At 56.2% G+C, this 14415-nt stretch overlaps 1 protein-coding gene across 1 annotated transcript in view; it reads right to left on the reverse strand.

Annotated features, from left to right (window-relative positions):
* Positions 1–1266: 1266 nt before the first annotated feature.
* The window catches only part of TCF20 (transcription factor 20), a 92077-nt gene continuing 78928 nt past the window's right edge, over positions 1267–14415 (reverse strand). The window contains 4 exon segments of the mRNA XM_043966321.1: positions 1267–1509; positions 5609–5735; positions 6476–6525; positions 13374–13467. Coding sequence (XP_043822256.1) covers positions 5652–5735; positions 6476–6525; positions 13374–13467 — 228 coding nt within the window. The 3' untranslated portion in view covers positions 1267–1509; positions 5609–5651.

Here is a 14415-nt window from a genome sequence, read left to right on the forward strand (position 1 = left end):
AGGGGCAGCGGCACTGGCTGACCTGGGTCAGGGCTTGTGTGAGGAAGGGGGTGGGGGGAGTAAGAGTGGTAAGAGAGGAGGGAGGGGGAAAGAGACGCGCCATTTTCATGAAACCAAAAGGCAGCAAGGTTAAAATGAAGTTTATTAGTTTTTTTGGTGGTTTTTCTTTTTTTTAAATAAAACTGTTTGTGAAACAGCTGTTTGAATCCCCATGGCAGAGTGACCCCTGAAAGATGCACTAACCCCTTCTTAAGGCCTTAACAAGAATTTTTTTGTAGGTGTTTTCTTTTTTTTTTTAAAACTCATGTTGAAAAATGATACGATTTACAAAAGCAAACCAAAAACAACAGAAAGAATCATAGAGTATGGGGCCGTCCCACTGACACCCCCCACCTTCCTTTATAAAAACCAAAGAAAAGAAAGAAAATACGGGTTAACTGGGTTTTTCCTGGTCAGCTTAACCCACACTGATTCCATGAGCATGGAACCTCCCTGTCCCAGCAGGCAGAGAAATCAATGCCTCCTCTGCTGAGCTTCTCGGAATGTTGTGAGGGTGGAAAGTAGTTCTGGCTGTCTGCAAGGCAGGCAGGGGCTCCCTTCCCCCTCCTCAAAGTCGAACCTGCCCAGTGGCTCTTGGGCCTGCCCCTGTGGAGACAGGACCACCTGTGAGCAGTAGTGGCTTCCTCAGGTCCTACCGGTCTGAGGGACCGCTGTGGGCTCTGGGGCATCTACCATTAACTTGAACCCCAAATTAAACATTTTAAAAAAAGAAAATAAATAAATAGTGTTCCTTGAAATGGAAAAAAAAAGCCATTTCTTTTTTCTTGCATGTGTGTGTGTGTCTGTATGTGTTTAAACATTTTATCCCCCATTCTGGAAAACATGAACTTTCCCTGACCTCCCCGTCCCTCCCCAAACCCTCCCACTTGGAGACAAATTCATCACAAAAAGAATGGATTTGGTGTGGTTGGTTTGCTTTTTAATCTTGCGCGTAGTGTTCGAGAGATTGGTGTGAGGCAAGCCTGGGCTCCCCTCTTCCTAAGCAAAGAGCTCTTGCTTTTGGGGCCTCTATTCAATTTCACAATTCAATTTCACTGTCCTGGTGACAAATTTGGAGTTCTGGATAATTTTAAAATAGAACCGAGTGGGTAAAAAGGGATAGCGCACCTTTCATTTAAACAAAGTCTTTCCAGACTAAAAATAGATTTATATATATATATTTTTTATCCCTCCCTTTTCATTCCCCCCCTACTCCCTTCCCCCCTCCCTTCCCCCACCCCCCTCCCCACATTGTCACTATGAAGACTGCGTCCATGGAAACAGCCATCCGGACTCCTTGGGCATTTCCTGTGGCGTCACCAGTCACGTGGGATGTACGAATTGATGAAGGAAGTGCTGGCATTAGCAGGCACATCGGGGGTGGGGGAGGGGGGTGGGTCGTGGCTGCACAGTGGGACAGATTCCATTCCGTCACGAGTGTCCACCACCTTCTTATCTCAACAGCCTAACCTGCAAGACAAGAGAGACAAGACATGAGAGCGTCCCACGTCCACTCCTTGGGGGGAAGATGCTCCCAGAAGCCGGTCATCAGTGATGGCAGGAGCTCTCCAAGTGTCTCACAGGAGGGACTGTTCAAGCCAGAAGAGACCCTGGAGATGACACCTCACGCTGCCCTTCGGGTGCCCAAGCTTGTGCAGCTACTTGTTTCCACCAAAGGGATTTCTACGCCAGGATGGACCCGACCTGCCACGGCCCCAGGTCAGTCAGTGTGATTCAGGATGCCCAAAGGAGCTGACCGAGCCTGGGACAGCAATCCCCATCACTCGCCTCGGGGTCTCTGCTTTCTGAGGGTTTTCCCAGTGAAGCAGATAGGGGAAGCTCTGTCCCTGATCAGTCAATGACCATTAAGGGACAGACATGGGCTTTTCTTGCTGTACCTTGCATCCCATGCTGGGCAGGCAAATTCAGTAGCTAGGCCTGTACCCGTGACCCCATGACCTCAGGAAGTGACCTTCTCCCAGAAGAAACGTGATCCTCACCATCAGTGTACATAAGCAAATACTTTCTGGGCCCTGCGCGGCACACTGGCCGTGGGGAAACCTTCAGAAGTTTTACTATCATGTGCTTAATTAAGTCACAAGAGGAAAAGCTTGGCCAGTTCCCCAGAATTTCCTTCATCTTCAAACACTGTCCAGAGGAACAGGAGCTGACAATCCTGTCCTTGCTGAGAAGCCCCAAACCACTGTGCGGATGTGTCCTAAGAGAGAGTGCTGCCACCACGCAGGGTGTGCCAATATCCCGTCTCCCAGCTCTGCTGCCCACCGTCCTGATCAGGGCTGGGGGCCCAGGCATGGCCCGCCAAGCCGCAGGGTAGAACATCAAAGCAGTGAGGGGCGATGGCAAAGCCTCCAGACCAGACTGCATCACATCACACCACATCACTCACAGAAACATTCCATGCAGGAGGGTCAGTCCCTGCCCCCCCCCCCCAATGTCAAGCTCTCATTACTATAGAAGCTCCCAACAGGGGAGAGTAAAAACCACAACTCAGAGAACCCGAAGCCCGCACATGCTCTCATCTGCCTGGCTTGTGGCCTGATCTGTCTTTTTTACAGAAGAAAAAACTGAGGCTGTGAGAAATTAAGGGACTTTCTTGAGGTCACACAGGCAGTCAGTGTCTGAAGCAAGATTCAAATTCAGTACTTCCTGACTCCACCTCCCTTCTTCTGGCTACCAGGCTGCCAGCTGCCTACCACACAGACGAGTTCAGGAAATGGGCCATAAGCCTGGTCCGTGACACCAGTGATGGGGATGACGACAAAAAGGATTCTATTCTTGACCTAATGTGCACTCACAGGAGGCCTTGGTCCTGGCTTGGCCACATTTACAGGGATCCATGTTTGGCCTTTTGTGTGGCCACTCCTGGGCTCAGGAGGGGAGGCTGAAGATCAGTGGCCCCTACTCTGACCAGCTTAGTGGTCCTCTTCTGGAAAAGGGGCAGCAGATGCCAGTCTACTCAGGACAACCAGCTTCCCAGGGGGCTGGCAGGAAAATGCCTTTTCATCTTTTAAGTGCCAGAGAAATGTGGGCTAGTCTCACTACAATTCCTCTGGGAGCTGCTGGATTTTTTGGCTTTGGTCATTATGGACCGGAAATCTTTCCTCTACTGACTCCCATCTCATGACAGAAACCCCAAAGTACATGGAAAATCATCCTGGGCAAGGGCAACTGGGGAAATGAAGCATATGAGTGCATGAGAGAGCCAGAGACAGAGACTCTGGGCATGCCACACCCCAAAGAGGGAAGGAGGGAGGGGCGTGGACTGCTGCTGCCTCCAGGCTCTGGCTCAGTCTTGGACATCCTAGTGTTCTCTTCTTTTTCATCCTTTGAGGATGCTGTAAGGGGGCAGCTAGGTGGCGCAGTGGATAGAGCACTGGCCTTGGATTCAGGAGGACCTGAGTTCAAATCTAGCCTCGGACACTTGACACTTACTAGCTGTGTGATCCTGGGCAAGTCACTTGACCCTCATTGCCCCACAACCCCCCCCCCCCCAAAAGAGGATGCTGTTATCCATGATATTCAGCTAGCATGGATGAAGCCTTTTTGCCTTTGGACAGATGCAGGTAATGCTGTTCAGCACAGTGCCCGGCAGGTGCGCAGTAAATGCTGATCACTGGATTTTGTTAAACACAACCCTTAGGGGCAGCTAGGTGGCACAGTGGATAAAGCACCAGCCCTGGATTCAGGAGGAGCTGAATTCAAATCCGGCCTCAGGCACTTGACACTACTAGCTGTGTGGCCCTGGGCAAGTCATTTAACCCTCATTGACCCACCAAAAAGAGAGAGAGAGATGAGGCCCAGAGGAGTAAGAGTGCAGAAAAACAACAACACACCAGACAAGCCCAATGCCAGGGCCCTGAGAATGAGAAAGCCCACTCTTAAAGGCTGCTCAGATATCCTTGTGTAAAGTGGCAGCTGCTCTCACAAAACCCAACTCTGCTTTTCCAGGTCAGGAAACACAGTACCTTGGACAGCCACTGGCCCAACCCCTCAAGGTCAGAGAGAGAAGCCCCAAACCCCTTGGGGGGAGCTGCCTTACCCAGTCATACAGGGTGTCAGTGACTCCCAGCCTGGGGTTCAAACCCAGGGCTCTTCTCCCCACAGATTCTGGCTCCACCTAAGAGGCTGAGCCAGGAGAAGCCTCCTCTTGTGGGGAATCCTGTTCTGGTCTGTTCACATCAGCAGGGGTCAAGATCACGAACCCCAGAGGTGAGGCAAAGACAGGAGCAAACTGGTCTGTCTTAGGCCTCCTACAGAGCTTTCCTACTTCCTTGACCCCAACCTGCATCATGGAGTTGGGGGGGCCAGCTTAACCTTCCTGATTTGGGGATCTAACCATTCTCTAAGATCAGGTAAAAGTCCCACCTCTTTTTTTTTTTTTTTTTTGGTGAGGCAATTGGGGTTAAGTGACATGCCTAGGGTCACACAGCTACTAAATGTCAAGTGTCTGAGGCTGGATTTGATCTCAGGTCCTCCTGACTCCAGGGCCGGTGCTCTATCCACTGTGCCACCTAGCTGCCCCCCACCCCCACCCCTTCCTGTGGCATCCTGGGCCCTCTTCAAACTGTCAGCACTTGGTCTTCATTAACACTGTCCCTCCAATGCCTTAGGGTGGTCTCCGGGCAGGGCTCCATGACCCTCCCGGGCACTTCTCAGACCAGTCTGGATGACCACTTGTGACAAATCGACCTTCATCAGAACCACGTGATCCTCAAAGCTCTGCTGCAGCCCCAGACGGATTGACAAATCCACGAAACCCAAAGCGTCCGATGCCCGCTACATACGGGTCCCCCTAAGGGGATTTGCTGGTGCCTGGATCCCAATCTCCGGGGGACAGATCCCCAAAATTTGAGGCCCCAAGTGATGCTGGGAAGCCCCGATGGCCCCCTCAGGGGAAAGGCACATGGATCACAGCTCCATAAGCTCCTAATGCCTTTCTGAGTATTTCTCAGGACGACTCTGCCTGACACCAAGCCTGCTGGAGCATGTTTGATGGGCTCTGTGTTTACTCCTGGCCAGGCACAGAGCTGGCAGCCTGCAGTCAAGTGGCCACTCAGAAGTGGGGGTCCCCGAGTCCTGTTCAGAGCAGCAGGTGGAGGCAGCTCCAGCCCAGCAGAGCGAGCGAGCCAGACAAAGTCTGGGTGTCCACGGGGGGCCGGGACGCTGGGTGATCATCAGTATAGGCCCGCCAGGCCCGCCTGGGCGTCCCCTGGGATGCCTGTCTGCTCTGGGAGCTGAGCAGCAGTGCCTGTCTGAGGAAAGGCAAGAAGCCGACCCCAGGGGAGGCCTGCCAAGAGGGGCCTGGAGTCCTCATGGGCCAGCTCTGCCTGGGAAGGTCCCACTTCACCTCAAACCCCAAGTTTCCAGAAACAAATCTTGCTTGTCTGGGCCAAATGCTTGGGCTTCCCCCAAAGCTGCTGTGTAGCCTGCCTTGGGAGGCTCCGAGAGGAGAGTCTGTGGGGGGTGCCCGGGGGTCATGAGAGACACGCAGAAAGGAAAGGCGGCATCAGGAGGGCCGGGAGAGGGCGGCTGGCTGCCCCCAACTCACCTGTGCTTCTTTAATTTCCATTCCCATGGGCACAGTGCCCCCCTCAGCCCCGCTCCGACTGCTCTGTGCTGAGGCCGCCTTTCACCGTCTTGTTCTGCAAGGGGGGAAGAGAGCAGGGCAGGGGAGGCTGACGCCGGCAAGCCGAGAAGAGACGGACAGAGGAGCAGGAGGCAGACAGGAGGCGAGATGGCCAAGAGGGAAGGACACATGGAAGAGGAGAGAAAAAGACAGTCAGTGCAGAGGGACCCCCGGGGCCTTCTCTATGGGCAGAGTGTGGGGGCTGGGCACCAGGGAGTCCTCGCTCGCTCCACCGGGGGTCAGCGTCCCCTCAGCCACCTCAGCTGCCCTCTCAGATCCCCATCTCTGACAGGGCCGTGCAGCTGTCCCCCCAAGCAGGCTTCTCGCCCTGTAGCACCGACCCTGCCAGGGAGATGGGAGAAGGCCACTGCGCCAGACTGCTGGGGCTGAAGGGAGCCAACCTCAGAAAGGAGAAACGCCGCTAGAGCCTCACGCTTCTTTTAGCGCCCCCCGCCCCCAAAGAGAACACCAGAGACATACCCTTCCCTCATTCGTCAGAGGCACAGTAATTCACCTACCTAGAACGACCTGAGGCAGCCGGGGCCTCCCTCCCTGCCCCCTGGGGCTCCCAGAGCCAGGAGGAACACAGAACTATCCATTCGTGGGTTAAATGAAGGCAGTGAGGCCCCCCACAAGGTAGGTGGGCAAGGACCCAGCCACCGCTGCCCGAATCTTCTCCCGGTGACCCCTCAGTCCACGGGGAGGACGCAGGCACCGCTAGGACAAGGCCCAGGGCAGGCCGGTTTGACAAGAGTGTGAGCAGGAATTGGAGGAGGGGGCAGATCTTACCTTGTGCTTGGGGCACCTCACTGAGAAGTTCTCTTCATTTAGTAAACAATCTGCAACACAGAAGCGATCTGTCAGAGCAGAGAAGCCCCTGCGTCCCCACAGCAAACCCCCGCCAAGCCCATGGTCTCAGAAGCTGGGCCAGTTGCTCTCCCACTGAGGGCTCCCGGCCTGGCAGGGCTCCCCAGAGCACGCTCACACGCCCCATCTCCAGAGAGCACCCATTGAATCACCGCCATTCTTCATGGCGGGGAGAGAGGTGTGGCCGGCCGCACACCCCACGCCAACCAGCCGGCCGGGAGAAGCCAGATCTCAACCCCAGGGCTCCTGAACAGCACAGCCAGGCCTGGGCTGCTCTGAGGCCAAACGTACCTAAGCCCCAGCGTAGACCCACTTTGTCTTCCATGAGTCGGGAAAGAGGAAGGGCCGAGTGCTGCTAGGCCTCAGCACCCCGGCCGCCAGCCGGACTGGGGCCTTGCCTAGAGATGGTCCTCAAAGGGCAAGCCAAGTGCTTGCCTCTGCTTCCAGCCGCTGGGGTTCCAGGGTCAGGGGGCCTGAGCAAGGCTGGCCACGCTTCCTGGAGATGGACGCCCATCAGGGCGAGTACACAAGTCCAATGCCAGCAACACGTGCAGGCTCTGGGGGCTGTGCGGGAGTGATCTGACCCCTGCCTATGGATTCTTCCTGTGTATCCCTGTCCCAGCCCCCATGGCTGGCCAGTTACGGTTGCTCCAGAGCCTCCTGAAGGCTCCTGGCTGATGGGATCAGAGCCCATGAGGCTGCTATTGCAAGGCCTCCCCTTGTCCCCGGGGCCTCCAATCCCACATCCAGCGTCTCCTTTGACACCTTCAGGGCCCCCCACCATTCCCCCAGCAGCCATTCAGGCTGTCTCTGCCCCCAAGTCTCCAGCCTGTCACCAACCTACTGGCCAATGAAAAACCTCCCTGGCATTCGAGGCTCCGCTCAGGGCCACTGCCTCAGCGAGGCCTTCCCTCCTGACACTTCGCCAACCAGAGTGTGCCCACCCTTCTCAGGGACACTGACTGTCGTGCACCTCAGCCCACTGGGCATGACACCCACCAGTGGATGTGCTATGCTCACAGCCCCTCATGCAGGAGTCTCTCACGTCGGCATCTTGTGTGCCCGCTGAACTGAAGGGACAGGACACACAGACAAAGCCCTAGCCCTCCTGAAGACAGTCAAATTCACGGTCAAATGGATTCAGGTGAGGGGGCCACTGATTCATGATGTGGGCACGGGACAGGAATAAGTTCTCATGGTGTTACTTGTACCTCTGGATCATGAAATGTTGGTGCTGGACCTCAGAGGTCATCTCTTGGTGAGCCAGCTGTGGGCGCAGCACAGAGAGCTCTGGGTCTGGTGTAATTAGACTGGAGTTCAAATTCAGCCTCAGACATTTACTCGCTGTGTGACCCTGGGCAAGTCACTTCACTTCTACTTGTCTGTTTTCTCAACTGTAAAATGGGACTAATAGCACTCACCTCCCAGGGCAGTTGTGAGGACAGTGCCAGGCAAATGGCAGGTGTTAGCTAACGCTAGTCATGGCTGTTGCTCTCATTTCTATCAGCCTTGAAATGGAGGCTGCATCCTGGTCCTCTGAGCCCCTGTGGTGGAGGGGAATGCAGTGCCCAAAGAGGGAGCCCACTGTAGGCCCCGCCCCAACGCTCCAGATGCAACAACATATAAAGGGATCCCATCCGGGCCTTAGCCAGGGGCAAGAGCTCAGAACGGGAGTGTGGGCTGGTGAATGAAGAGGCGGGTGCTGGGACCGTGATCAGCTGGAGGAGGCGGGGCCCCACAGGAGCGGGGGTGGATGGGGAGAATCCTCTTCCCCAGGCCAGATGACTGCTGGTATCTCCATCAGTCGTTTCCTTCGGTTTGCGTGTCCCATTGCCTTCAGCTGCTCTTTGTGGGCCTTGGTCTCTTCTGGACACCCCCAAGCTTGTGGAATTCTCGAGGCTGTGACTCCAGGGGAGCAGAGCTCTCCGCCCCGGTGCGGCCCGAGCCCCTCAGCAGGCTGGGTCAGCTGGGCCAGTTCCTCGGCTGTGGACGTGTGACAACGCTTCTCACATGACAGCGCCTTGCTCTCACCTGCTGAGATAGTCTCGGATCCCGTTTCTGTCATTTACTTTATCTGGTACCATCACCAGCTTCGTGCCACTTGCAAATCTAACCAGTCTGCTAATACAAACGCAGAACAGGATGGCGCCAAGGGCAGATCCCTGCAGCACCTCCAGCCCCAGGGTTCCCTTAGCCAATACTCTTGGGGGTGGCCAGTGCTGTAGGTCTAAACTACCCACACGTCTTACCAGTGACCGGTTCATATCTTGCTTCTGGTGTCCAAAGATACCAAGAGTGACTGGCCTACGGCATTTCACGGGGATTAAAAACCAGGACCCCTTGTAGCTGAAAGGTGGTAGGGTGCTCCCGTGACATTTCCCAGCTCGACCAGCCTAGTAATCCTCTCAGAAGAGGAAATGGGGATAATGGGCTGTCAGGTAGTCATGCTGAATGAGTGATGGTGGCTCTGGAAAGGACCCTCGGCCTCCCAGGGAGGCCTGGATCAAGGGCCCTAACGGTGGGCAGCAGCGCCTGTGCAGGCCTCAGGCTTTGCTCAGTCCTGCTCACTCCACCCTCTCTCCCCTCACTGTTCTGGGAGCCCGGGGCCAGCCGTCTTGAGGACCGACAACTTAGCAAGTCGCTTCTACCTTGCACCCTCTCCCCCTGCTGGCAAATAGCATGGCAGTAAATAACACGTGTTAATTTAAAACCCACAAGTACACAGCGTGACCGAGGCTCCCTGCTGCTCCAATCTGCCAGAGCTTAGAGAACAGCAGGAGACAGCCCGAGCCCAGGGGAAGCCTCCCAGCCCTACCTGGGCCTCAGCGACGCTCATCTGCTGATGAGCTGTGGGAGGCGGGCAGAGCCTCGGAACAGACTGAGCCTCGGCCACGGGGCATCTCCCAGGCCAGGGCGAGAGGAGACTCCTGGCCCACGGAGCGGCTCCTCATCACAAGGGCGATCCCCGTAGCCTCTGTGCCCCAGTGTCTTCATCGGTACGAAGCACTGCCTATGTCTAGCTCACAGGGTGATCCCAGAGGCCCGGGAGGGGCCTGGATGAGACGGCTGCTCTGCTTCCTTCATGTGAAAATCAAATATTCTGGGATTCTAAATTAGGGAAACATCCTCCCTGCCTTGAACAATGACAAAAACACACAGTAAAGGGCAGGCAGCGGCTCCTGGTGCCAAGCTGCTCATGCTGGAGCTCAAGTGGGGGCAGGGAGAGGGAAGGATTTTTCCCAGACCCTCCCTCGGGCACTCAGACCCTCTCCTCCTCAGGTGACAGGCAGTCACCGGCCTCTTCCTAGTGGGCTCATACCCACCGCAGAACCAGGGAGTGAGGCGGGGGGCAGATGGTCTGAGTAGGCCCCGCTGGCTCCAGCCCAGCCCACGCCCTCTCGGGACAAGAGAGAACAGGATTCCCCCGAACTCCAGCCTTCTGTGACTTGTGCTCAGGCACTACCACGGCAACCTTGTGGCTGCAAGACTGGAGGCGAGCTGCCACCAGGCCCCTGGGACCCGGGAGGGGCCTTTCTGGCCTCGTCTGCCCTTTTCTGGGAGGTTCCTGCCAAGGCAGGCAGCCCCACAGCTTCCCCTGGTAAACATGCTACCTCCTTCTGAGGTGGCTGACTCAACCCAATGCACGTGCCTCCAAAATGCTTTAAAAAAAAATGAGAGTGGCTCATGATCCCAAGGAGAAAAGGAGGGAGAAGAGCTGGGGTCTAATTGCTCTGGGTCAGCCATCTCGATGGCCCAGTGCAAAGCAGCAGCTGCCTGCTAGGCCCCTTCTGTGGGAGGGATCGGCGGTGGGCACAGAGGACAGAGAGCTCCTGAGGAAGGACACGATGAACAGCCACGGTCCATGGCACAGCTGATGATGATGGCCCTGTGAGGGCCTGGGCACTGGCCCAGCTTCCAAGGCTGCTCATGAGATCAAAGGCTGGGGTCACACCTTCTTGGAAAGGCAGCTGGGCAAAGGAGGACTCCCTGGGCCTTCCTTCACGGGGGGCAAAGACGAACCTCCTTCAGGCAAGACTGCCGACTCCGACAGTGATTAATAAGCCAACCAGCCTCCTTGGCCTCATCCTGAACTGGTGCAAAAGAGAAGGCTCCAAGCTCCCAAGAGCTCCTATGGCAACTTGGATGTGAACCAGCTGGGATGGCGGAGACCTAGGCCCAGCCTGGGGCTGAGGGAAAGCCAGGGAGTCAGCCCATCTACCCAACCGAGGGACGTTTCCATTGAAATGTCTGAGGAAGCTACATTTCCCCTGAGACACCGACTGCTCTTTACAGGCTGGGGCAGGCGACACCTCAACAGAGACGGAAACCTTCTCGGCACAGAAATGACTGGTCCTGCGTGCGGTCTCCCCGAACCTGATTCCACTTCTAGTGAGACTTGATCCACGGGTGACTTCTCTTTGGAAAACGCCAGAGAAGATGACACCAAATGGGACCCGAGCCAGTCTTGCAGCCAGCATGTCACAAAGAGTGACAACGTCCCCAAAGGACCGTCAGCTCCTGAAACTGCTCCTCTGCCGAGGCCTCACCAGGAGCCGGGAGCCAAGGGTCGAGCGTCTAGGGCTCTGCTTGGAGGCAGGCGGCAGCCCCCGTCTTCTCTGAACTCCGGCCCCCTTGGGGGGCCTCCAAGGCCTCGGCCTAGAGATGAATGACTGACTGTGACAAACAGGCACCTCAGAAAACGGCTGCTGCTCTTCCGAGTGCTACACTGATGGGATGCTTTAGGCCTGCCTCTCCTTAGGGAAATGGGGCAGGGTCTCTGCTGAGATCCCCTGAGGACAGGGGGCCAGCCTGAGGGTGGTCACCGAATGAGGCTAACCCTGGTCTCCCCAGTCTGGTGGGCTGGCCATCCTGGGTCCAAGAACTCCCTGGAGGGCAGCTCTCAGGCCTGCCTCCAGGGCACTTCCCAGTGCTAGGTATGGCCCAGGCTACTTTCAGAAATGGAGAGTAAACATGCCCTCTGATACCCCTAGTCCTGGCATCCAGGGCCAAGAGGCCAAGCCCCATTACCTTCCACAGCAGGGATCCCTCCTCCCCCATCTCCTGTCCGGAGGACAGTCCAGAAGGCACCTCCCCTGCTCTGGACACTAAGAGAGCTGAGGCCCCAGGGGCCCTTGTATGTGGACAGCACAGCCACATGTGACACGTTCAAGGTAAATGCAAAACGACCATAAGCCGGGGGATCCTAAGAGGTGGAGGTGAAGTGGGGGCGCGTTTGCCCAGGCACAGTCCACGGAGCCAGAAAGCTGGTGTGGCCAGTGAAGATGGAAAGTGAAGAGGGAGGCTGGAGGAAGCCCCTGGAGTTTTGTGAGTTGGGGGAGGTGGCCATGAGAGAGGATCTCACCGTGGGCTGTGTCTGTCTGGACAGCGCAAAGGCTGCTTCTCTAAGCAGTGCCACAGAGGCAGGAATAGAAAGGTCTGGCTGCTGCTGGGCTTGGAGGGCGCTGCCAGGCCGGGTGCCTGACACGGCGCCTCTCACGGGATTGCTGTTTGCTGCCTCCGCACCCTGACCGTAAGTACTGTGAGGCTGGGGGCCGCAGTCCCGAAGCCTGCCCAGCACCCTGCCCCGAGCAGGCGTTCCCTCTGCCCATTTGCCTGAAGAGGAGACGCCAAGTGTGGGGCTGGCCTGTCCCTCCTCTGACACTCCTGGCTCTGTGGGAGCCTCCCGGCTTTCCACAGCTCCCAAGGGCTGGGTTGGTTCACGGGTACTTTTAGTCCCATCCTGGCCTCCAGCCTGGCCGGCGCCACTGTGGGGGGCTGTCCTTCAGTACGCTGGCTCATCACGGTCCACAATGGTCATCTCCTCCCGTCAGAACGTCCGCCTGCTTACTGACAGCTTCACTCTGAGGCCCACTGCTCATTTAACTTGGAGGTCATCTTGTTTCTCTGCTGCTTGGCCCGGCCATCCCGGCCACCCTGCCCCCTCCTCCCAGAACACCCACTGCTCTCTAAACACAGAGGACACAAGCTCAGTGCTAGGCCACTACGTGGTGACCTGTACAGTGGAGGCCACGCAGGAGCAGGGCCAGAAGCCACCCCTTCGAGCTGCCCCTCTTGGGAAATGACTTTCTCCAGAAAGGTCAGCAAATTCAATCAACACACATGGATGACACAAAGATCAACAAGGGGCTATCCCTTGAGTCCTTGAGTGGATGGCCTTGTGGCCCCAGGGAAAAGATAAGGTCATGCCCTGTCTGTGGATAGCTTGATGAAGAGGAGGAGTCTAGAGGGACATGGGTGAGCCATAATCCGGCCTCCAACGGAGCCCCTCCCCCCAGTCCTGCCCTCCAGGGCTCAGCAAACCCTAGCCCTGACACTTCGTGCCTCAATTTGCTGGGCCTGTTTCATCTCTAAAATGGGGGTGTTGGGCAGGATGGACCCTCTAGATTTCTGGTCCAACGGCCCTCCAGACATGGGAGGGTTTGTATGAACAAACCAGAGTCAAGAAACCATGTGAATGACCAGAACAACAGCAACAAAACCAACACTAGCAGACCCCAGAATTCAGAGCCAATGGAACGACCAGCTTGGATTCAGGTGACGCCACTCCCTCCTCTCAGCCCAGAAGTGATGGGCAGACAACCTGTGCCCAACACGGCCCAAGAGGACCAGGACCCCAAAGAGACAGTGAAAGAGGGTACATGTAAGGGGCTCACATCCATCCCCCTCCCTTACTACTCCTGCTCTTCCAACCCCAGGGTGCCACAGGAGAAAGAGGAGAGAGGAGAGAGGAGAGGAGGAGACGGAAAAGCAGGACCTTTCCCACCTGGACCTGCCCCCCACAGCTCACAGCTGCGCTTACCTGCATCGATGGCACACGGGTAATGGTACCGGAAGGAGCAGCCTTTGTTGTAGCAGCCTAAGGTGGCGCCTGGCTCCTGGCAGTGGGAACATTTCTGAAAGGAATGGAGAGGGGAGAGGGGTCAGTTAGCTCTGGGAACGCTCTCTCTCTCTCTGCCACCTCACTCCTCCCCAACGACTACATAACTGGTGTTACTGCAGCCACCTCCTGACCATGATCCACTTGGGATCCACAGGATGCCAAAGACTGGAATGGCGGACCCCCAGGCCAAGAGGCTCAGCACGGTCGAGGGAATTGGTCAGTGGGGAAGGGTGCTCCCCTTGGGGTCTACAAAGGCTCAAACCCCCCTCTGACACTTGGGTCAAACCCTTCCACTTCCTGCTCACAGCGGCTGTCGTGGGACCAAATGAGAGAAGACACTGCCATGGATGATTACTGCCATATGCTCTTCCTGCCCCACCCCCATCCCTCCTCCTCCTTCCTCTGGCCACCCCTGGAATCAGACACTCGCCCAATGAGCAAGAGCTTGGAAGGTCCCTAGGGTAATCCAGATCTCAGCCCAAAGCTGCTCCCGGCAGCATCCCTCACAAGTGGCCATCCCACAACCACCTGTGAGGGGTGAGCCCAGGCCTTCCCAAGAGCTTCCACTCTTAACCAGCTTTTACTGTTAGCAACTTTGCCTTCAGAGCTTTCTCATTTATTTCTGGGCTTTTTTTTTTTTTTTTTTTTGGTGAGGCAATTGGGGTTAAGTGACTTGCCCAAGGTCACACAGCTAGTAAGTGTTAAGTATCTGAGGCCGGATTTGAACTCAGGTACTCCTGACTCCAGGGCCAGTTCTCTATCCACTGCACCACCCAGCCGCCCCCTCATTTATTTCTAATGCTCAATAACGGAGGGCAATGGTCAGTCAGTTAACTATTGTTTGTCCTTAGTTCTCAAAGAGGACAGTGACATTGGGAGGTGATGTCATGACTTGCACTGAACTGGATTTAAGTGAGGGAGGGCTGTGCTAGGTCACCAACCTCACTCTCTCCTCCAGAGC

This window comes from Dromiciops gliroides, chromosome 5 (genome assembly GCF_019393635.1).
Source record: "Dromiciops gliroides isolate mDroGli1 chromosome 5, mDroGli1.pri, whole genome shotgun sequence".
Classification (NCBI taxonomy): Eukaryota; Metazoa; Chordata; class Mammalia; order Microbiotheria; family Microbiotheriidae; genus Dromiciops; species Dromiciops gliroides.